General features: G+C 41.4%; 1 protein-coding gene and 1 pseudogene across 1 annotated transcript; both read right to left on the bottom strand.

The window, feature by feature from the left end:
- Positions 1 to 377: 377 nt before the first annotated feature.
- Positions 378 to 1,480, bottom strand: LOC136395006 (serine/threonine-protein phosphatase PP1-gamma catalytic subunit A-like; annotated as a pseudogene).
- Positions 1,481 to 1,991: 511 nt separating this feature from the next.
- LOC136395007 (solute carrier family 35 member E3-like) lies at positions 1,992 to 23,566 on the bottom strand. The gene is given in 7 exon segments (XM_066369018.1): positions 1,992 to 2,710; positions 6,411 to 6,493; positions 18,375 to 18,532; position 20,886; positions 22,049 to 22,159; positions 23,009 to 23,062; positions 23,064 to 23,566. Coding segments are annotated over 7 exon segments (942 nt in total). The 5' UTR covers positions 23,412 to 23,566; the 3' UTR covers positions 1,992 to 2,523.
- Between the last annotated feature and the right edge of the window lie 322 nt (positions 23,567 to 23,888).

Genomic DNA, 23,888 nt, shown 5'->3' on the forward strand with positions numbered 1-23,888 from the left:
ATACCCACAGAAACTGTACCTTTTTGGGATAACATATAAATTTTTTTTAATCAACAGTAGACATTTTATTACAGTAATGTACAGATTGAGCACCGTAGGACCCTCAGTATATCAACAACAACAACAAAAAGAACATTTACATTACTTATTAGTTTTACTGAATTTAAAAAAATAAGGTGAATTGTACACTTAGCCCTTAAACAGGATTAAATGCCCTGGGTGTAAAGATTTAATACCATCATTAAAATTGTTTGCCCGGTTGGCTCAGTGGTAGAGCATCGGCCTGGCATGCAGGAGTCCCAGGTTCGATTCCCGGCCAGTGCACACAGGAGAGGTGCCCATCTGCTTCTTCACCCCTCCCCCTCTCCTTCCTCTCTGTCTCTCTCTTCCCCTCCCGCAGCCGGGGCTCCATTGGAGCAGGGTTGGCCCAGGCGTTGAGAATGGCTCCAGAGCATCGCCCCTTGGTGGGCGTGCCGGGTGGATCCCAGTTGGGCGCATGCGGGAGTCTGACTGCCTCCCTGTTTCCAACTTCAGAAAAATACAAAAAATAAAATAAAATAAATAAAAAAAATTGTTTGCAAAAAAAAAAAAAAGAATGATAAAACAAAACATTTTTTCTTGGGAGTGAAGTCTTTCATTTGCTGCTATAACCAGCAAATATCATTCATTAACTCAAGTATGGAAGGGAGAGCCCCACAAACACACTATGTGAGCAAGCTGACCAATACACATCACAGTTTTATAAATGAAGGTTCTATAGGATATGTTTCAAGTCCTGGCTAGGCAGTGTCAAATGACATCTATTTCCTTGCTTTGTATTCATACTCCTTGGATGTGTTACAGGTCTCATGGCATTCGGCTTCTTTTTCTTTGTAGGTTTTATAATCTGAAAAGAGCACATGAGTGTTTCATCCACACTCTTTATGGCACCTGCATTGTCAAATACTCGACAATAATTGGGTACAGAAAACAGGGTGATCAATTGCCTCTTTGCAAAAAATTCATATCCATCTTCAACCACCTGATGGGCTTTACATATAAGATCCAAATCATGCTTCTGAAGAAATTCTGCAACCACATCTGCACCAAATGTGCAGGACACTCCTTTGTCATTTTCTCCCCAGCCTAAGACATCTTTATCGGGGTCAGACCACCAAAGATCACAAAGAAGACCTTGATCTGGTACATCAGTTGGTCACATAATTTGCCGAATCAGATCCATAGGTTGAAGATATGGTGATAAACCTCCAAGACAGCAAAATATTCTCACCCACAATGGCTCCTTGGCTGCCACTGGTAAACAGTTAAAGCAGTCTGTGCACGTTTCCATTTTTTTTAGTGAGAGAGTCACAGCCAGCCAGGAAGGAAGAGAGATGAGAAGCATAAATTCTTTGTTGGGGCACCTTAGTTGTTCATTGATTACTTCCTCATATGTGCCTTGACTGGGGAGGCTACTGCCAAGCCAGTGACCCCTTGCTCAAGCCAGCAACCTTGGGTTCAAGCCAGCGACCTTCGGGCTCAAGCCAGCAACTATGGGGTCATGTTTATGATTTCATACTCAACCCCGCACTCAAGTTGGTGAGCCCACACCACTCAAGCCGGTGACCTTGGGCTTTGAACCTGGGTCCTCTGCATTCCAGGCTAATGCTCTATCCACTGCACCCTATCTGGTCAGGCTGCAACCGAGCAATTCTTAGAGTCTGAGGCAGAGACCACAGATCCATCCTCAGTCCTGGGCCAACTCACTCTAATCAAGCCACTGCGGGAGGGAAACAGAGAGAAAGAGAGAGAGGAGAAAGGAGGGGTGGAGAAGGAAATGGTCACTTCTCCTGTGTGCCCCGACCAGAAATCGAACCCAGGACATCCATGCACCAACCAGGCCAACACTTGACCACTGAGCCAACCAGCCAGGGCCCACATATAACTTCTGACATCAATTTTCCACAGAAAAATGGTAGTCTTGGAATTGGGTTTTGTTTTATGGTCTTCTGTACTACACTTTGGTTTCTATAAATTATATTTCATTTCTATAAATGAAATAAGCAGGAAGTTATACTAAAACAACTAAAATAGAAATGCTAGATTTAAATTCTGATTTGAACGCTGGCCAAAATTATAATAGAGCTCACAACGGAGACCTGTGAGCATGTAGAGGAGTCCTATGCATCCTTCTTTGGAAGAGTATGAACACTTAAAAATAATGACACATTTGTGGTTCAGTGACATGAAATCCTCGGTCACTGTTAAGAGAACTTTAATTTCATGTACTTCATTTGTTATAACCAAACCATCCTATATACTTCATACAATCATCATCTTCAAAAAGAAGCATGGATTAAGTTCTTGGAAAAAGTTACTCTAAATTAAAAGTCATTATTTATAAATAAAATTTTTGTGTTAATTGTTGTAAACCATCATTCAATGAATTCTGCAACGTAATTATTTTCTTCTTTGAAAGCAACTCGCAGACTTAACATTTTAAAATTCTCTTGGAGTGACTTTCTTTTCTCCACAAAAACCCAATTAAGGACGGTGTACCAGTTTACCCTTACTTCCTTCTTGTTCACCGAGTTTAAAATGGGTATAGGTAAGAATGCCAAATAATGTACATAATATGCCAAGACCCTGATTCGCTAACAGCGGATCCTTAAATAAGACATAGCCGCCAAATAAAGTAATGTAGAACTTGAAGTGTCCAAACATGTTAGAGCTGAGGTTTCTGATAAGGATAAAAAGGAATAACAAGCTGGTTGCTATATCTGCCCCCCCCCACACGGAACAATGGCTTCCTGTGCCTGGAAAGTACTGCATGACACATAATGAATGACAGCCCCCCAATCTAAACAACAGGAGCTTCAGTGAAGTCTGAGTTAATCCTAGCTCATACAAGTAGGTTGCAGCAATTAATAAGCGACAGGAGACTGCTTCAACTATCCCTACTAACCTCTCCAAAGAAGAGAAAAGGGGCTACAATATAAGGTTGGGAGAGGAATTCACAGCAAGGTAGAGAAGATATTTTATACCGCAATTTACAATTCTGTTTTAGAGTGCCATTTCTAATTACAACTTCCCTTGACAAGTGAGGTGAGATGTGTGAGGCACCAGAGAGCTGACTCGAAGTAAACACACCCAGTATGAGTTAAGTTTAGGAGGAAAATGAGGGAAGGGGAAGGAAGTGCTCCTAAGCATCAGTGACATGCCAGGAACCATATGTGTTAGGTGCAATAACAGTTATCAATAGCAGTATTTATGCATAATAGCAATCTTCCAGGTGCCTGACACATATTCTCTCAAATTGTCGATATTTCCTTCATCTCATAAGGGACCAGAGGGAGGCCTGGGAGCTCTCACAACTTGCTCAGGTTCACAGGCAGAAACCAAGCCAGGGATGCACACCTGGATTTCCTGACCACAATGCCTAGACTCTCTTCTGTTTTGAGCCTGACTGATCAGCTGAGAAGCTCCCTCCAGGCAGGAGAGTGTCGGCCGTGTCACAGGGGACCTGAGCTTGCCTGACCAACAGAGGTGATTTCCTGGGAGTCCAAGGTTCTTCCCAAGGATATTAATCAGAATCACAAAAAGATATGCCTTCTTTTCAATTATGAGCTGTCTTCAAGTGCACTGCCTTTACCACTTCGCCATTTCTTTACTCCTCAGCCTCTTTTAAATAGCTCATGATGTATTCAAGATATTTATACCAGAGGGAAGGCAAATTAAAAATTCTTCAGTGAATCCTTTTGTCAGTTAAGAAAAGGAGTAGCTCTGGCCGGTTGGTTCAGTGGTAGAGCGTCAGCCTGGCGTGCAGAAGTCCCGGGTTCGATTCCCGGCCAGGGCACACAGGAGAAGCGCCCATCTGCTTCTCCACCCCTCCCCCTCTCCTTCCTCTCTGTCTCTCTCTTCCCCTCCCGCAGCGAGGCTCCATTGGAGCAAAGATGGCCCGGGAGCTGAGGATGGCTCCTTGGCCTCTGCCCCAGGCGCTGGAGTGGCTCTGGTCGTGACAGAGCGACACCCCGGAGGGGCAGAGCATCACCCCCTGGTGGGCAGAGCGTCGCCCCCTGGTGGGCGTGCCGGGTGGATCCCGGTTGGGCGCATGCGGGAGTCTGTCTGTTTCTCCCCATTTCCAGCTTCAGAAAAATACAAAAAAAAGAGAGAAAAAAAAAAAAAAAAGGAGTAGTCTGCCTGACTGGTGGCAGCACAGTGGATAGAGCGTTGATCTGGGACACTGAGGTTCCAGCTTTGTAACCCCGAGGTCACTAGCTTGAGCAAGGGGTCACTGCTCGCCTGGAGCCCCCAGGTCAAGGCACACAAGAGAAGCAATCAATGAACAACGGAAAAAAAGGCAACTATGAGTTGACGTTTCACATCCTCTCCGTTCCTGTAGGCCTCTTTCGCATAAGAAAATAATAAAGTCTTCTTATAGAGGTTTTCCTGACTTCTCTCCCTAAAATTTTAACTCTGTCACGAACATTTCATAACCTCTTCCTTTTTTTTATCTCCTTGGCACTTAACACTAACTAACACTAATAGGTATTCTATTTTTGTTTTTTTGTTTGTTTATAGGTTAAGCCTGTAAGAGCAAAGATTTTCATCTATTTTGCTCTATGTCCAGTGCCTGACATATAATATTCAATATTAAGTCAATGAAGAGTTTAAAGTGTGTGTTCAATAAGTGTTTATTGAGTGAATAAATGTTCTTAATAAGGACACATACTTGGATGCTTTGGCTTGGCAGTGGGGTGCATGATTTGAAATCTGTATACAATGCTTCTCAGCTGCACAACCTTGAGTTATTTAAATTCTCTGTACCTCCATTTCCTCTTCTTCAAAATAAAATAACAGAATTTACCTCACAGAATCACTGTGAGAATTAATTGCCTAATACGTGCAAGTTGATTCAAAAAGTGCCTGGCACAAAATAAACAATAAATATTATTCTTTTTAAAAATTATTATCATTGCTGTTATTTATTGATAGTTGGAAAATATGCTGCTTATTTACTTTGATGACATCAGTGTTCACTCATTTAAATCAGTACACTTGACATAACATTACTAACCTACCTCTCTGATTTAAAGAAATACATTCTTTGCATTTGCCTCAGAGTAGAGCAAAGTGAAATGGGAAGAGAAACAGAATGACAACCAGAATGTTAAAATAGGAATTTGGGTGTAATTCAGACCTTCAAGATATGATTTCAGCCTGACTGGGTGGTGACGCAGTGGATAGAGCATCGGACTGGGATGCGGAGGACCCAGGTTTGAGACCCCGAGGTCGCCAGCTTAAGCGCGGGCTCATCTGGTTTGAGCAAAGCTCACCAGCTTGGACCCAAGGTCGCTGGCTTGAGCAAGGGGTTACTTGGTCTGCTGAAGGCCCATCATGGTCAAGGCACATATGAGAAAGCAATCAATGAACAACTAAGGTGTCGCAAGGAAAAACTGATAATTGATGCTTCTCATCTCTCTCCATTCCTGTCTGTCTGTCCCTATCTATCCCTCTCTCTGACTCTCTGTCTCTGTTAAAAAAACAAAAAAGATATGATTTCATTGTTTGAAGTAATATTGAGAAAACAGGTACACCCATATCCCCATAAGTACAAAAACATACCCTAAACTTCAGAGATCACTTATATCAATTTCAGAGGTTTGATTAACTTTGGCTATGTGGATTATGACACCTCTACTTTATTACTATAGATAAGTGAGAACTGATCAACAACTCAAGCATCTATCCTATTATTCACCCCACAAATATTCATTTAACCCCACTGTGCAAGGAATGGTTCTCTACGTTCATCTTGATAAGGGAAATGGTCATCTATGACTTAAGAAAATTCAAAAATGGCCTGACTAGTGGTGTAGCAGTAGACAGAGCATTGCCCTAGGACGCTGAGGTCCCAGGTTCGAAACCCTGAGGTCCCCAGCTTGATCGCAGGCTCATATGGCTTGAGCACAGGTTTACCAGCTTGAATGCAGGGTCACCGAATTGAGTGTGGGATCGTAGACATGACCCCATAATTTCTGGCTTGAGCTCAAAAGTTGCTGGCTTGAGCAAGGGGTCACTGGCTCGGCTGAAACCCCCCAGTCCAATTACATATGAGAAGCAATCAATGAACAACTAAAACTTGATGTTTCTCATCTCTCTCCCTTCCTGCCTGTCTCTCTCTCTTGCTAAAAAATAGACAATTAAAAAATGTTCATAATACAAAAAAACTAATCCATTTTTCCAGTTCATATTTCTTTAAATTTCTATAGACTCTAGTGTGGAATGAGATGATTAAAGATTAAAAATAACTCACTTTACTCAATTTAGGCCATGCAATAGTAATCGTGAGACTTAAGGAAATTAATGTGATGGAGTTTTAGAAAGTATAAAAGACTATATACATTCATAAGTCATCAGGAAAAGGATACGTGACCGCTGAAGTGTTCCCAATGATCCAATAAATCAGTAAGTTCACCATGAAAGCTATTACTCCAGACAGCAGCACCATAAGCTACAAGTAAACCAAAAAAATCATTAATAATCATCAGGTAAAATTACATTTCATTCGGCATTTCTAAAAACTCAAATATCAGCCATTAGGAAGAAGCTTTTTTTAAAAAAAGAATCCATTTGAAAGACAATGAGAACTGAGGGTAAACAAGTAGAATGAAATACATTCCAAAATGTTTACAGAATTGTCTACAAAACTAAAAGAAAAAATGTCCAATAATATCCTGCCTCTGAGTGTGAATTTCCAGTTCATTTTTCTTGTCCACCTAAAGAAAAATTACTCTTAAAGTAATTTCTTATTATAAAAGTAATATATGGTCATTATAGAAAAATCAGAAAAGAAAGATAAGCAAAAAGAATTCTTATAATCCCAACAACCAAACCCCTATTAGTACCTTAGCATATATCCTTCCAGATCTTTCTTCTATTGAATTGCTCATGTTTATTCTTATTTAAATTAAATTAATATGTATTTACTGGATATCTATAGAGCCACGCCTTGTGAGGAACATGATACGTTTTTGTCCTCAAAGAGTTTAGAAATCACTTAAAACACACAATCAAAGTCATGATCATCACAGCTTACACTTACATAGTACTTATTATGTGCTAAGAATTGTTCTAAATGTTTTATGTATATTAATTCACTTAATCCTCACAAACACCATGAGGTAGTTCAACATTATTCCTTTTTATAGATGAGAAAACAAAGCACAGCAAGGTCAAGTAATTTGCCTGAGATCACACAGCCAGAAGTGGCAGGGCTGAGACTTGAACCCAGCAAACTGGCCCTAAAGTCCTTGCTTTTCACTACTCTGCTATGCTACCTCTCAGCCACATGAAAGTGAGGGTACAATGCAAGATTTTTGGTGCAGGAAGTAATACCTCCTTTATAGGCAAAGAGGCAACAGGCTCTATATGAACCTCTAGGCAGGGCATTTCATGTTGGGCTGGGATAGTGAGAAAGGTCCTTGGATTTCAAATGAATACATACATTAAAGAAAAAAAAGAGGGGTCTGGATTCCAAGCAGAAAGAACAGTATGGGCCAAAGCATGGGAGCATGGAAACACAAGACGTGCCCAAGGGACAGAGAATAAGACAACTTGGCTGAGGATGGTGGACAAAGTTGGGCTGTAACACTGTTTGCGCACACAATATTCTTTTCAAACCTATCTCACAATTTTATTTTAAAATAGTTTAAAAGTCATTTTCTATTTCTAGAATGAGAGTTTAAATAACACATTATTTATGATTAGATTTAGTAAGTTTAAATTCCAAAGAGACGAATGTCATATCAGTTTTAAAAAAGTTTTTATTTACTGATTTTAGTGAGAGAGGAAGAAAGAAACAGAGAGAGAGAGACAGAGAGAGAGAGAGAGAAACATTGATTTGTTGTTTTGCTTATCTATACATTCATTGGTTAATTCTTGTTTGTACCCTGACTAGGGAGTGAACCCACAACCTTGGTGCACTGGGATGATAGTCTTGAAATCAGTACGATCATAAGGGGACCAGAAGAATTAGATTTGTGTCCTATTTAGGTAAAAAAAAAAAAAAAAAAAAAAAAGTAACACATCATTTGTTTTATAAGTGGGACCCATTAAATTTTCAACTATGAAAAACTTGCTCATTAAAAATTTTAAAAACTGGCCCTGGCTGGTTGGCTCAGTGGATAAAGTGACGGCTTGGCATATGGACGTCCAGGGTTTGATTCCTGGTCAGAGCACATACGGGAACAGATTGATGCTTCTGTCTTTCTCTCCCACTCTCTTTAAAATCAATAAATAAAAAATTTTAGGAGAAGACAAGATGGCACTGGAGTAGGCGGACGTACCAACATCCACCTCCCAGAACCAAAGTGGGTTACAAAATAATTTTAAGAATCATCAACTGGAAAAACCAACTTTGAACTAAACTAAGAGAACTCTTCAACCAAGGAACACTGAAAAAGCCACACTGAGACTGCTAGGAAAAGCAGAAATGCAGAGAGGGCTGCCCAGCTCCCTAGAGTGAACGGCAGCCCAGAGAGACTTGTGTGATAGGGAAGTGAGTTTAGCAGAGAGGGGAGGGTCCTGATCCCTAGGAACAAAGCCCCAGCCTGCAGCCCCAGAGCCTAGAAGAGGCGTAAGGACAGTATTTAGCTGGAAACAAGTCAGGATACTGTTTGTGAGAAAGAGTCTGATTTCTCAGACCCAGGATTCTTTTTAAGGGGACCGCACAGAAAACTTTTTTCAAAACCACTCACCCGGGGCTCTGGGGAACAGGGAGAGAGGAGAATACCATAGTAGCATGAAGAGAGTGTAATCTAGGAGGCACAGGGAGAAACATTTTGGGAGACAGCCACACTAACCCCTGGGACAAGTCACTCCCCAAGTGAATATTTCCCACGGAAACAGCAATACCAGCCAAGGGAAGCAGGACACCAGCCAAACAAGCTCTTGTGCAGCACTCAGAGCAGAGTCGCTTAGAAGAAGGGAGCTTTCGGGTCTACAGTAGTGAGTGTTAGGGTCTGAGCTTCAGCGCTCGCAACCCACACAGCTGAGGGCTCGCCGGAGGGCGGGTGGGGGCGGGGCGCGGTGGCGCAGTTCTATCAGCAGGGGCGGAAGCCTGTTGGCCATCAACGGGCTCATGTGTGAGCTCCGTCTTGCCCGGCTGGGGAGGAGTAGGCGTGAAAAATCGGTCAAGCCCAGCTGCCGGCAGCCTGTAATCCAGCCTGCGGGAGAAGGGCAGGAACCCCAGAAGGGGTGGAGACCAGCACTTGAGCAAGGGTGCAGGAGCACAGCCTTGCCCTAACCGTGGAACTGAGGCTTGTGGCCTGACTTGGGAGCCAGCTCCTCCCGCGGGGGTGGAGCCAAAAGCCCAGAACAGGCGGAGTTCCGCTACTGAACTGAGCGTGGGCACGCAGTCCTGCCTGGCCAGTAGACCCAAGGCTAGCAGCCGTTCCATGAGTGGGCTCCTCCTGCAAGGGCGGGGCAAAAGCCTGGAAACAGGTGGAGACCCGCAGCTGAGCAAAGGTGCTCTCCACTGCCCTCAGGGTTGAGCATAACGCCACCCACGGGGGCGGGGCAAAGGCCAAGGCCACCAAGGCTTGTGCACCCGAGCACATGATCACAGCCACTCCCGTGAAGGAGAGGTTGAAACCACAGCAACAGCCCCAGTGGGCAGGCACCAGCAATGCCCAAACCCAAAAGCCCTAGGCAGCAACAGAAGAGGGGGTGGCAGGCCTGCAGACAGACCATACCTAGGGAACAGAGGCCGTACCCAGTGGACTGCAGTGGCCAAAACCTTCCTTTACACAGAGAAAATGCGAAGGCAAAGAAATGCAACACAAATGAACCAAGAGAAATCTCCAGAAAAGGACCTAAATGAATCAGATATAACCAAATTACCAGACGCAGAGTTTAAAATAACAATTGTTAGGATGCTCAAAGATATTAGAACAACAATAGATGGTCATTACAAACACCTAAATAAAGAGATAGCAAATATAAAAAAGGACATTGAAATAGTAAAAAAGAATCAGTCAGAAATGACAAATACAGTATCTGAAATAAAGAACACAATGGAAGGAATTAAAAGCAAGATGGATGAAGCTGAGAATCGAATCAGCGAGTTAGAGGACACGATAAATAAAGGCACGGAAGCAGAGCAGAAAAAAGAAAAGAGGCCCTGGCCGGTTGGCTCAGCGGTAGAGCGTCGGCCTAGCGTGCGGAGGACCCGGGTTCGATTCCCGGCCAGGGCACATAGGAGAAGCGCCCATTTGCTTCTCCACCCCTCCGCCGCGCTTTCCTCTCTGTCTCTCTCTTCCCCTCCTGCAGCCAAGGCTCCATTGGAGCAAAGATGGCCCGGGCGCTGGGCATGGCTCTGTGGCCTCTGCCTCAGGCGCTAGAGTGGCTCTGGTCGCAATATGGCGACGCCCAGGATGGGCAGAGCATCGCCCCCTGGGGGGCAGAGCACCGCCCCTGGTGGGCGTGCCGGGTGGATCCCGGTCGGGCGCATGCGGGAGTCTGTCTGACTGTCTCTCCCTGTTTCCAGCTTCAGAAAAATGAAAAAAAAAAAAAAAAAAAAAAAAAAAAAAAAAAAAAAGAAAAGAGACTCGCCCTGGCCGGTTGGCTCAGCGGTAGAGTGTCGGCCTAGCGTGCGGAGGACCCGGGTTCGATTCCCGGCCAGGGCACACAGGAGAAGCGCCCATTTGCTTCTCCACCCCTCCGCCGCGCTTTCCTCTCTGTCTCTCTCGTCCCCTCCCGCAGCCAAGGCTCCATTGGAGCAAAAGATGGCCCGGGCGCTGGGCATGGCTCTGTGGCCTCTGCCTCAGGCGCTACAGTGGCTCTGGTCGCAACATGGCGACGCCCAGGATGGGCAGAGCATCGCCCCTGGTGGGCGTGCCGGGTGGATCCCGGTCGGGCGCATGCGGGAGTCTGTCTGACTGTCTCTCCCCGTTTCCAGCTTCAGAAAAATGAAAAAAAAAAAGAAAAGAGACTCAAAATGTCTGAGGAAATTCTAAGAGAGCTCTGTGACAACATGAAGAGAAAAAACATCTGCATCATAGGGGTTCCTGAAGAAGAAGAGAAAGAACAAGGGATAGAGACTTTGTTCAAGCATATCATAGCTGAAAACTTCCCTCAATTAAGGCAGGAAAACATCTCACATGTTCAGGAAGCACAGAGAACTCCATTAAGGAGAAACCCAAAGAAATCAACACCAAGATACATCATAATTAAAATACCAAAGCTAAGTGATAAAGAGAAAATATTAAAAGCTGCTAGACAAAAATAGACTATCACCTACAAAGGAGCCCCTATAAGGATGACATCCAACTTCTCAACAGAAACACTTGAGGCCAGAAGGGAATGGCAAGAAATATTCAAAGTAATGCAGAATAAGAGCCTACAACCAAGACTACTTTATCCAGCAAGGATATCATTTAAAATTGAAGAAGAAATAAAAAGCTTTACAGACAAAAAAAACCTCAATGAATTCACTACAACCAAACCAAGGCTGCAAGAAATGCTACAGGACCTGTTGTAAACAGATCAAAGGAGAAAAAGAATATAGCAAAAGAGGAATACAGTTTTAAAGAATAAAATGGCAATAAACAATTACATATCAATAATAACCTTAAATGTAAATGGATTAAATGATCCAATCAAAAGACATGGGGTAGCTGCATGGATAAGAAAACAGGACCCATACATATGCTGTCTACAAGAGACACACCTTAAATCAAAAGATGCACATAGACTGAAGATAAAAGGATGGAAAAAATATTTCACGCAAATGGAAATGAAAAAAAGCTGGGGTAGCAATACTTATATCAGACAAAATGGACTTTAAAACAAAGACTATAGTTAGAGATAAAGAAGGTCACTACATAATGATAAAGAGAGCAATCCAAAAGGAAGATATAACCGTTATAAATATCTACGCACCTAATATAGGAGCACCTAAATATATAAAGCAGACTTTGATGGATTTAAAGGGCGAGATCAACAACAATACTATATTAGTAGGGAATTTCAATACCCCATTAACATCATTAGATAGATCCTCAAAAAGAAAATTAACAAAGAAACAGCAGACTTAAAGGACATATTAGATCAACTCGATTTAATAGATATCTTCAGAATCTTTAACCTTAAAACAGCAGAATATACATTCTTTCCAAGCGCTCATGGTACATTCTCTAGAATAGACCATATGTTAGGGCACAAAAGCGGTCTCAACAAATTTAAGAAGATTGAAATCATATCGAGCACTTTCTCTGATCACAATGGCATGAAACTAGAAATCAACCACAACAGAAAAACTGAAAAATACTCAAACACTTGGAAACTAAATAGCATGTTATTAAATAATGAATGGGTAAACAATGAGATCAAAGAAGAAATTTAAAAATTCCTAGAAACAAACAATAATAAGCATACATCAACTCAAAATTTATGGGACACAGCAAAAGCAGTCCTGAGAGGGAAGTTTATAGCATTACTGGCATACCTCAAGAAGCTAGAAAAAGCTCAAATAAACAACTTGACCCTACATCTAAAAGAACTAGAAAAAGAACAGCAAGTAAATCCCAGAGCTAGTAGAAGGAAGGAAATAATAAAGATCAGAGCAGAAATAAATGACATAGAGGCTAAAGAAACAATACAGAGGATTAATGAAACCAGGAGCTGGTTCTTTGAAAAGGTAAACAAGATCGATGAACCTTTAACCAGACTCGCCAAGAAAAAAAGAGAGAAGACTCAAATAAATAAAATTAGAAACGAGAGTGGAGAAATAACAACTGACATAACAGAAATACAAAATATTGTAAGAAAATACTATGAAAAATTGTACGCCAAAAAACTAGACAACCTAGATGAAATGGACAAATTCCTTGAAACATATAATCTTCCAAAAATTAATCTGGAAGAATCAGAAAACCTAAACAGACCAATTACAACAAATGAGATTGAAACAGTTATCAAAATCTCCCAACAAAGAAAAGTCCTGGGCCTGATGGCTTCACAAGTGAACTCTACCAAATATTCAAAGAACTAACTCCTATCCTTCTCAAGCTATTTCAAAAAATTCAAGAGGAAGGACGACTTCCAAGCTCCTTTTATGAGGCGAGCATAATTCTGATTCCAAAACCAGGCAAAGACAACACAAAAAAGAAAATTATAGGCCAATATCCCTGATGAATTTAGATGCAAAAATCCTCAACAAAATATTAGCAAACCGATCCAGCAATATATGAAAAAAATCATACACCATGATCAAGTGGGATTTATTCTTGGGAGGCAAGGCTGGTACAATATTCGTAAATCAATCAATGTGATTCATCACATAAACAAAAGGAAGGAGAAAAAACACATGATAATTTCAACAGATGCAGAAAAAGCATTTGATAAAATCCAGCACTCATTCATGACCAAAACTCTCAGCAAAGTGGGAATACAAGGAACATACCTCAACATGATAAAGGCCATCTATGACAAACCCACAGCCAACATCATACTCAATGGGCAAAAATTAAAAGCAATCCCCTTAAGATCAGGAAGAAGGCAGGGGTGCCCCCTTTCACCACTCTTATTCAACATAGTTCTGGAAGTCCTAGCCACAGCAATCAGACAAGAAAAAGAAATAAAAGGCATCCAAATTGGAAAAGAAAAGTAAAACTATCATTATTTGCAGATGACCTGATATTGTATATAGAAAATCCTAAAGTCACAGCCAAAAAACTACTAGACCTGATAAATAAATTCAGCAAGGTGGCAGGATATAAAATCAATACTCAGAAATCAGAGGCATTTTTATACACTAACAATGAACTGTCAGAAAGAGAAATTAAGGAAGCAATCCCCTTTACCATTGCAACCAAAAAAATAAAGTACCTAGGAATAAATTTAACAAGGGAGATTAAAGACTTGTACTTGGAAAATTATAAAACATTGATAAAAGAAATCAGGGAAGATACAAACAAGTGGAGGCATATACCGTGCTCATGGTTAGGAAGAATAAACATCATTAAAATGTCTGTATTACCCAAAGCAATTTATAAATTCAATGCAATACCGATTAAAATACCAATGACTTACTTCAAAGATATAGAACACATATTCCAAAAATTTATATGGAACTAAAAGAGAACACGAATAGCCTCAGCAATCTTGAAAAGGAAGAATAAAGTGGGAGGTATCACACTTCCGGATATCAAGTTATATTATAAGGCCACTGTACTCAAAACAGCCTGGTACTGGCGTAAGAACAGGCATATAGATCAATGGAACAGAACTGAGAACCCAGAAATACACCCACACTTTAATGGACAACTGATATTTGACAAAGGAGGTAAGAGCATACATTGGAGTCAAGACAGCCTCTTCAACAAATGGTGTTGGAAAAATTGGACAGCTACCTTCAAAAAAATGAAACTAGACCACCAACTTACACCATTCACAAAAATAAACTCAAAATGGATAAAAGACTTAAATGTAAGGCGTGAAACCATAAGCATCTTAGAAGAAAACATAGGCAGTAAGCTCTCTGACATCTGTCGCAGCAACGTATTTGCCAATTTGTCTCCACAGGCAAGTGAAACAAAAGACAGGATAAACAAATGGGACTCTATCAAACTAAAAAGCTTCTGCACAGCTAAAGACAATAAGAACAGAATAAAAAGAGAAACGACACAATGGGAGAATGTATTTGATAATGTGTCTGATAAGGGTTTAATAACCAAAATTTATAAAGAACTTGTAAAACTTAATACCAGGAAGACAAACAATCCAATCCAAAAATGAGCAAAAGAAATGAATAGACACTTCTCCAAAGAGGACATACAGATGGCCCATAGGCATATGAAAAAATGCTCAACATCACTAATGATTAGAGAAATGCAAATTAAAACCACAATGAGATATCACCTCTCACCAGTCAGAATGGTGCTCATCAATAAAACAACACAGAATAAGTGCTGGTGAGGATGTGGAGAAAAGGGAACCCTCCTGCACTGCTGGTGGGAATGCAGACTGGTGCAGCCACTGTGGAAAACAGTAAGGAGATTCCTCAAGAAATTAAAAATCAAACTGCCTTTTGACCCAGCTATACCACTGTTAGGAATATACCCAAAGAACACCATAGCACTGTTTGAAAAGAAGAAATGCACCCCCATGTTTTTGGCAGCATTGTTCACAATAGCAAAGATCTGGAAACAGCCCAAGTGTCCGTCAGAGGACGAGTGGATTAAAAAGCTTTGGTATATATATACTATGGAATACTACTCAGCCGTAAGAAATGATGACATTGGATCTTTTACAACAACATGGATGGACCTTGATAACATTATACTGAGCGAAATAAGTAAATCAGAAAAAACTAAGAAATATATGATTCCATACATAGGTGGGACATAAAAATGAGACTCAGAGACATGGACAACAGTGTTGGGGTTACAGAGTGGGGGGGAGGAGAGGGGGAGTTGGGGGAGGGGAGGGGCACAAAGAAAACCAGTTAGAAGGTGACAGAAGACAATTTTATCAATGTCACCCCATTAAAATTAATTTAAAAAAATTTTTTTAAGAAAAAAAGTGCACACACCTTTAAAAAGTTGTAAAAATTATTTCTAGAAATATATCACTATCAATTTTATTGAGCTCAGAGGATATTATATACTTATTTCTTGATAACTTAGCATTAAAAACACATTTACAAATTATACTTTGAAGCAGTTATGTTCTCTAAGGATATTAGAGAAGAAAGGTGAGACCCTGGCCAGGTATTCAATTGGTTAGAGTATCATCCAGACATGCCATGATGCGGGTTCAATCATCAGGGCACATACAAGAATCAACCAATGGAGGCATAAATTAATGGAACAGCAAATCGATGTTTCTCTCTCTCCTCCTCTCTCTCTCTCAAATAAAAAATCAATAAAATAAATAGAAATTAATAAAAAAAAAAGAGGAAGGAGACTTTCCCTATTTAAATGGCCTCAGCACTAAGTTTCTTTGACTTTTTTTATGGTCTTTCTGCTGCTCTCCTCTTTTTCAAATCTGTCAGAGGCCTATTGCAAAAAAAATCCTCTCCCTTTCTAATAATATAAGGTATCTAAATTGCAATGGTTTGAAGACTGGATAACCAAGATGGCTTGAATTTTTATAAAACTGATAGGAAATATCATCTGAGAGATGGTTCAGGGATTTCTACTTTGGAAAAAATGTTACATACCTATTTCTTACATCAAAGCTTATGAATTTGGAACAACTATCAATCTGCTCATAAGCAGCACTGTGGGGTGATTAAGAATATGGACTGTGGAGCCTGACCAGGCGGTGACACAATGGATAGAACGTCGGCCTGGAACACTGAGGACCCAGGTTCAAAATCCCGAGGTAGCCAGCTTGAGCACAGGCTCATCCGGCTTGGGTACAGGTCACCTGGTTTGAGTGCGAGCTCACCAACTTGAGCGCAGGGTCGCTGGCTTGAACCCCAAAATCACTGGCTTGAAGCTCAAGGTCGCTAGTTTGAGGCCAAGGTTGCTAGCCTGAGCAAGGAGTCACTCGCTCTGTTGGAGCCCCCCCCCACCTCATCCCCATCAAGGCACATTGAGAAAGCAATCAATGAACAACTAAGGTGATGCAACTAAGAGTTGATGCTTCTCATCTCTTCCCCTTCCTGTCACTGTTTGTCTCCACCTATCACTTAAAAAAAAGAAACATGAACTGTGGAGTCAGAATGCATGAATTCAATAGAACTCCAGCTCTGCTTACTAGCTGTGGGATCTCAAGTCAGTTACTTAACTGTCTCTGTTTCCTCATCAGTAAGTATAAGAATAGTATGTATCCACACAATAAAGTTATCAGGATTAAGTAAGTTAATATTTGCAAAGTGCTTAGACTACCATCTAGAACCCTGGTCAGCAATCTGCGGATCGCGAGCCATTTGCGGCTCTTTGGCCCCTTGAGTGTGGCTCTTCCACAAAATACCATGTGCGGGCGCTACCTCAATAAGGGATGTACCTACCTATATAGTTTAAGTTTAAAAAATTTGGCTCTCAAAAGAAATTTCAATCATTGTACTGTTGATATTTGGCTCTGTTGACTAATGAGTTGTTCTAGATTCTAGAACAAACAAAGAACAATGGAAGTTAGATAAGTTAACACCACCAACAAAAAAGACATTCTTATTGACTATTCTGAAGGTTAAAGCAGATATTCCTTCCCTAAGTGGGGGATTATACCTTCTAACTTAAAATATCCCCAAAGTACATGTCACTTTTATCTGGCCATTCTACTCTTAGGATTTTACTTCACAGAAAAAAGTACCAGGTCATGAGGACACAAGTACAAGGATGTTTATTGCAACACTGGTCATTATGGTCAAGAACTAAAACTGCCTGACCAGGTGGTGGCAAAACGGATAGAGTGCCAGACTGGGACACGAAGGACTCGGGTTCGAAACCTCGAGGTTGCCAGCGTGAGCACAAGTTCATTTGGTTTGAGCAAAGCTCACCAGCTTGAGTCCAAGGTCGCTGGCTTGATCAAGGGGTTCCTCGGTCTGCTCTAGCCCCACAGTCAAGGCACATATGAGAAAGCAATCAATGAACAACTAAAGTGCCGCAATGAAGAATTGATGCTTCTCATCTCTCTCCCTTCCTGTCTGTCTGTCCCTATCTATCCCTCTCTGTCTATTTCTGTCTCTGTCAAAACAAAAAAACAAAAACAAAAAACCACTGAAACTTACAATCTTACACAGGCATTGAAAAGAATGATATAAACAGACTTTCATGAGATATTGAGTGAGAGAAGTCAGATACAGGAAAACATGTGATAGAATTCCATTTTTGTAACAGAAACAAATGTCAGGATATATACAAGAATCAGCTAATGAGTGGAAAAACAAATGGATGTTTTTCTCACTTTCTCCCTTCCTCTCTCTCTAAAGTCAACTTTTATTATTTTTAGGTGAGAGGAGGGGATATAGTCAGGCAGACTTTCTCATGCGCCCCAACTGGGATTTACCAGGTAATCCCATCTGAGGCCAATGCTCAAGTACCAAGCTATTTTTAGCACCTGAGCTGTCATGCTGGGACCAACTGAGCTATCCTCAGTGCCTGGGGCCATACTTGAACCAATCAAGCCACTGGTTGCGGGAGGAGAAGGAGAGAAAGGGGAGGTGGAGGGGAGGAAAAACAGATGGTCACTTCTCCTGTGTGCCCTGACCAGGAATCGAACCTGGGATGTCCATATGCCAGACCAATGCTCTATCCACTGAGCCACCAGCCAGGGCCTAAAATCAATTTTTAAAAAGTTTAAAAAACTGTGCTCTGAAAATTAAAATTGCATTCATAATGGAGAATTTATTATCTTGTTTCTTAGACACCAAAATTAGAACTCACCAGTGCAGAAGCTGACCAGGGACCAAACAATCCTCCTTCACCAAACGGTGGTTCAAAGAAGGGTACGGCAACCAGCAACATGGCAGATGACATTGGAGCCTGGTAGTATAGCAGCTGCATTGAGTTAACTTGCAATTCATGCTGTTTGGCTCCCACCCCTTGAAAATTAGGAGATGAAACCAGTCAGGCAGAAAGATAAAATAGTATCACTTATTAAAGGAAAGATGTAACTCTAGGCACAAAGATGGGAATGGAGGACAGGGCTGGGGGAAGAGAAGATGCCCAATTATTCTACAAAATTTTGAAGATCAATATATACAAATGTTCTTTAAGCACCCTGGATGAAGGAGCTTTATAAATTCAATGTTCGATCATGTATTTTCTTCAAAATTATAAAGGAGAAAAAAATCCTTCCTTTCATCCTGATCCTAGTAAATGAGGAAGTCAGTGCATACAGGAACCCACGGGCGTAGTATGTCTCAGGAAAATATGGCAGGAATGGAAATTTTGGTCATTATTAAGAATACAGATGTAGGATCAGACTTCATTTCTCTCTAAAAATGGTCCCCCTGAAAGACTGGGAGTTGGGAAGAGTAATTTGAGACTGACAGGAACCTCAGTTATCCCAGGTGGCTACCAATGTATGTGGCTAGAAAGGAAAGTGAGGTCTTTTCACTCACTTTAAAAAAGCTAGTCAATGGTAATCCACTAGTCGTGGATGATTTTTCTCTGGATAATCTTCCACCAATACTTCTAAGAAATGAGATGATCACAAACCCTAAACAACTATACTGCTCACAACAATTAGGGGATGTTTCAAAATGAATATGAAGCAATAAAAAAAAGCATTTTATTTTTTTTATTAAACAAGAACATCAGAAAAGCAAACAAGTCAAAGAAAGTTATTCAGGTATGCAAATGAGATGCAAAACCAACTTTTATTTCAATGGTGAAAATGCATTATATACAACAGCCTGGAGTATCTGCATGTTCCCTGGTCCCCTAATTTTTGTGATCAGTGAATGTCATTCAGCAGAACTGACACCTCAATGCCTCAAATCCCATCAGTCCTCAAAATGCTTGACAAATATGACTGTTGAAAGAAAAGCTTGATAGGATTGTTTGAATATGATCTGGCAAAAACAGCCAGGCCTTTGAATAACTGCTCCTACATAATTCTTTTTCCTATAGGTCTGGGTATCCTGTATATATCCTGGGTATACTTTAAGGCTATAAAAATTCACAAAGACAAAAATAGAAGAGCAGGAAATCTGACACAGACTCCTACCAGCCTTAGCTAAGAGTCTTCTGTGAATATGAAGCACAAAGAATTGATTCTTCTGCTGGTTCCTCGGGGCCCCGCAGCAAGCAAGTAAGAATACAGACTGTGTACCTGCCCCTGTCCCTTCAGCAGCCTCACCAGGCAGCTGCTTCTCTGACAAAGAACCAACTGGAACCGTGGTGAGTCAGGATCTCCACTGTCCCTTCCTGCCGTGCAGCCTGGCTTCTGCCGGCCACTCCTCCACTCCTCTAATGAAACTGCACCCCCAAAGGGCACCATCACCTCCAAAAGCCACATCTGAAGGACTCCCCTACTCTACTCCTGCTGGAGTTCTGCAGAATCTGCAAATTTCTCCTGAAAGAACTTGAGCTCTGATTTGCACTGTTTCCTCACTCTCCTCTTCCTTCGCTTACTATTTCCAAGGTAGATATCTGGCCTTCCTCTTTTATCTCCCTAAGTGATTCATTTTACTCTCCACTGACCTCTATAGTTCTGACCTCTTTTCCTGAGCTCCCTTAAACTTACATCTTCAACAGTTTACCGGTCATCTTCATTAAAATAATTTGCAAGGACTTGTTTAAAATCAAGCTCATTACTTTCTTCCCAAATTAATTCTTCCTGTGTTCCTCCAATAATTGATACAATCTCCTCCAAGGATCAGACTCCTCACTTTCCACTCTCTTGCATTCAGTCAGGCCTCACTAATTCTTTCTCCAAAGGTTTCCGGAGTGTTTTCCTTTCCTTAGCCACTGTCTTTGCTCAGTGCCTTCCCGTCTTTCCCTTGAAGCATGGAGCGCTTCCTAGCTGCTCTGCCAGTCACCCTTTCCTCCCTCTCTTATTCACTCTTCATTGCCACCAAAGTTAATTTTCTAAAACATAGGGAATGATCAAGTTACTCCCCTGTCTACACTCCTTTCCTGGTGCCCGCAGGGAGGGGGAGGAGCACACTTTCTTAGCATGACATTTAGTACTCTGCCATCTGGTCTCATTCACCCAAGTCCTGTCCTTCCACAATGCCACTATGGTCTCACCGAACAAATTCAGTTCTCCTAAAATGCTCCATATATCATTGCAAAGGAAGACCTTTGCTGTATTTCTTTGCTAAGCAAATTTGCATGCGTCCTTCAATTTAAATTGTTAACTTATCCATGAAGGCTTATCTCACCACTCTCTGGTAGAATGGCCACTTCCTCCCAGGTGACTAGCAGCTACATGTGGTTTTCTATAACACTGGATTGTAGCTGCTTTTCATGTTTGTACCCTGGAGGCTGAGCATAAAGCAGAAATGTCTGCTGAATGAATGAATGAGTCAACAGTCTTTCTACAACTAAAGCTAAGAGCTGATCACTCATCTTTTAACTGCTTTTCATGCCCCAGCAAAATTAACTTAGAAATTATACCTGGATACAATAGGAAAATAAAATGTTCTTTAAAATGAATTTTTGGGGAATATACCTATTTTTTAACAGTACTTTTACCATTTACTGATAATGAAAAACTACTGATAATGGAATGCCTACTATATAGGCAAGGCATACTGTGCTGGTACAAAAAGTGAAAGAAATACCCATTGCTGTAAAGTATTGATGTAGACAAATTATTCAAAGCCACCTGACCAGGCGGTGGCAGGATGGACAGACCATCCACCTGGGATGGAGAGGACCCAGGTTCAAAACCCCAGGGTCACCAGCTTGAGCATGGGTTCATAGACATGACCCCATGGTTGCTGGCTTGAGCCCAAAGGTCACTGAGCAAGGGGTCACTGGTTTAGCTGTTGCCCCCGGGTCAAGGCACATATGAGAAAGCAATCAATGAACAACTAAACTGCCACAACGAAGAATTAATTCTTCTCATTTCTCTCCCTTCCTGTCTGTCCCTATCTGTTTCTGTCTTTCTCGCTTAAAAAAAAAAAAAAAAAAGTTCAAAGCCAAGATACAAGTTGTAATAGCAGCATACTTTTGAGGCAAAGATTAATAAATCTGTAATTTTCCTTTCCCACTCAAATTTTTGAAAGTGTACTCACTCCTTCACAGTAATGTTATAATTTAAGCATAAATGGTAAATGTAAATAATGAAATCAGTCCTTAGTAAAAAGTCTTAACTACTCATTTTGTGAAGACTTCCCAGAAAATAATATAACAGTACCCTAAACTCAGACTGTTAAGCATGGATATTATACATTTACAAACAGGTAGGTATTTGGTGAGTGAGCATGATACACCCAAGTTTCTCTATCTCCTTTCTTCTCTTCACCTTGAGTCAGACAATTCATGCATTTATGCCTTCTTTCTAACAGTTTATCTCTATACTGTATTTTCTAAACCTTGAGATACAGCTTCAAATTTTATGAAATCTGCTAAAAAGGCACAAAGAGGAAAAAAAAGTTACTAACCACTTGATAAAGAGATGTAGCTAGAACACCAAGAGCAGCAAACACCATTCCAAGTAAATTAAACTTCACATCGTAATAAGAATTTAGGATTACACCTAAAGTTATAGGAATCTGTAAAGAAAAAGAGGCAAATATTGTTCAGATTAAATTCAAGAGTATTTCTTTCATGGTGTCTTACAAAGTTAATTTTAAAAAGACATCACTGGGAAACAATGAACCTCTATAAATTTTTTGTTTCTATTTGAAAACACTGTTAATACTGTTTCCTCAAAGTTAAATATAATAGTTCTCATATGTTTACATTTAATTCTATTTAAAATTTTGAGTAAAAAATGAATCAATGCATTGCACTTTGCAAGAAATGAATGCCACATTCATGAACACAGGAGTAAAATAACCCCCAAACTAGTGTCTAAACAACATATAAACATAAGCACATAACAAACATAACAAAAGTATTCGTATCTTAAATATTTTAAGTTATTAGTGATAGAATTATTTTAGTTCATTTTCTTAAATTTAAAGATGCAGAGTCCTCTGCAGAATATCGCTGCTGACATAGTCTGAGACATATTCTATGCTAAACCTTCAACGTTTATCAAACACGGTTTGGTTCCCCTAGGGAAGGTGGGCTGTTTCTGGTTTGAGATTTTGCAGATATCTGATACACTGAATTGCAACACCCAATACAGTCTTCTTTCTTACGGATTACAGCATTTAAGGATATCTAACAAACACACAAGCACACTTCCGGGCTAAGAACTCAATGTAGTGCCAAGATGACCTTTTCCCATCTCTCCCTAATAAGCCTTAAAATCACATGTTCCCGGATGACCCGTGAGGATTTCAAGATGATGTGAAAGACTGTGGCACAAGATTAAACATTCCAATTTCCCGGAAAAAAGATGGTCGGGGCGGTGAGTTGTTAGAGCTGCGCCATGCAAAGCTGAAGCTACTCACCTGTGTGAGCTGTATTTTGGTAGAGAAGGTTTTCTTGTAGCAGAAGGTCTGGATAAACTATGATCACTGGTGTGGTCATGGCCTTGGCCAGCTGATAGGTACCGATGGTGGTGTTCTGCAGAGAAAGGTTGGTGAAGACCACGAAGCCACAGAAGCTGAGGGCCAGGAGGAGGAGCTTGGAAGGCGGCAGACTTTTGGGGGCAAAGATGTTCAGCTTCTGGCAGAGGCACAAGCCCAGCCAGGTGACCACAAAGTGCACCAGAGTCAGGCTCATGTTGCAGAAGCCGTGGTGCACATAGATCCATTTGTTGAAGAACACGATGCAGATGGACACCAGCAGATTGAGCTGGAGCCCAGCGGCGATGCGCCCATTATCTCGCACTCTGCCCACCAGCGATACCATCACCCCCACGAAGCCTGGGCCCCCCAGCCTGTGAGACGACCGCCGGTCTGCCTCCGGCTGCCCTAGCCCACCTCCTCAACTGCTACGTTCAAGCGGCCGCTGGCCTCAGCTGCTCAACCGGGAAAGGGTCCCTGGAGTCCACAGCCGCATACACACGTTCTACCACCGCCCACAGAGCCTGCGACACCGCAGCACGTCCTGCGTGCCCCGCCTCCTACCATGTGACTCGGGGCACCCGTCATTCCGCCCCCAGCTGGTAGCCGAGCAGCTTCTACCATGCGCAGGCGCGTTGGGTTCTCTGTGCAGGAAGCTCCTTGTTTGGTCTATATTCCTTGTTAGTCAGCTACCCTCAACGATGGCTGGGCTCATCTGATACTAATTTCTTGATGGTTAACATTTCCTGTGAGTCAGTTGACTCGCTAGACTGCGGTTCTAAAGCTGATGGAATGGGCTGCGCAAACACTCTTGGTCAATTTT

This window comes from Saccopteryx leptura, chromosome 2, assembly GCF_036850995.1.
Source record: "Saccopteryx leptura isolate mSacLep1 chromosome 2, mSacLep1_pri_phased_curated, whole genome shotgun sequence".
Lineage (NCBI taxonomy): Eukaryota > Metazoa > Chordata > Mammalia > Chiroptera > Emballonuridae > Saccopteryx > Saccopteryx leptura.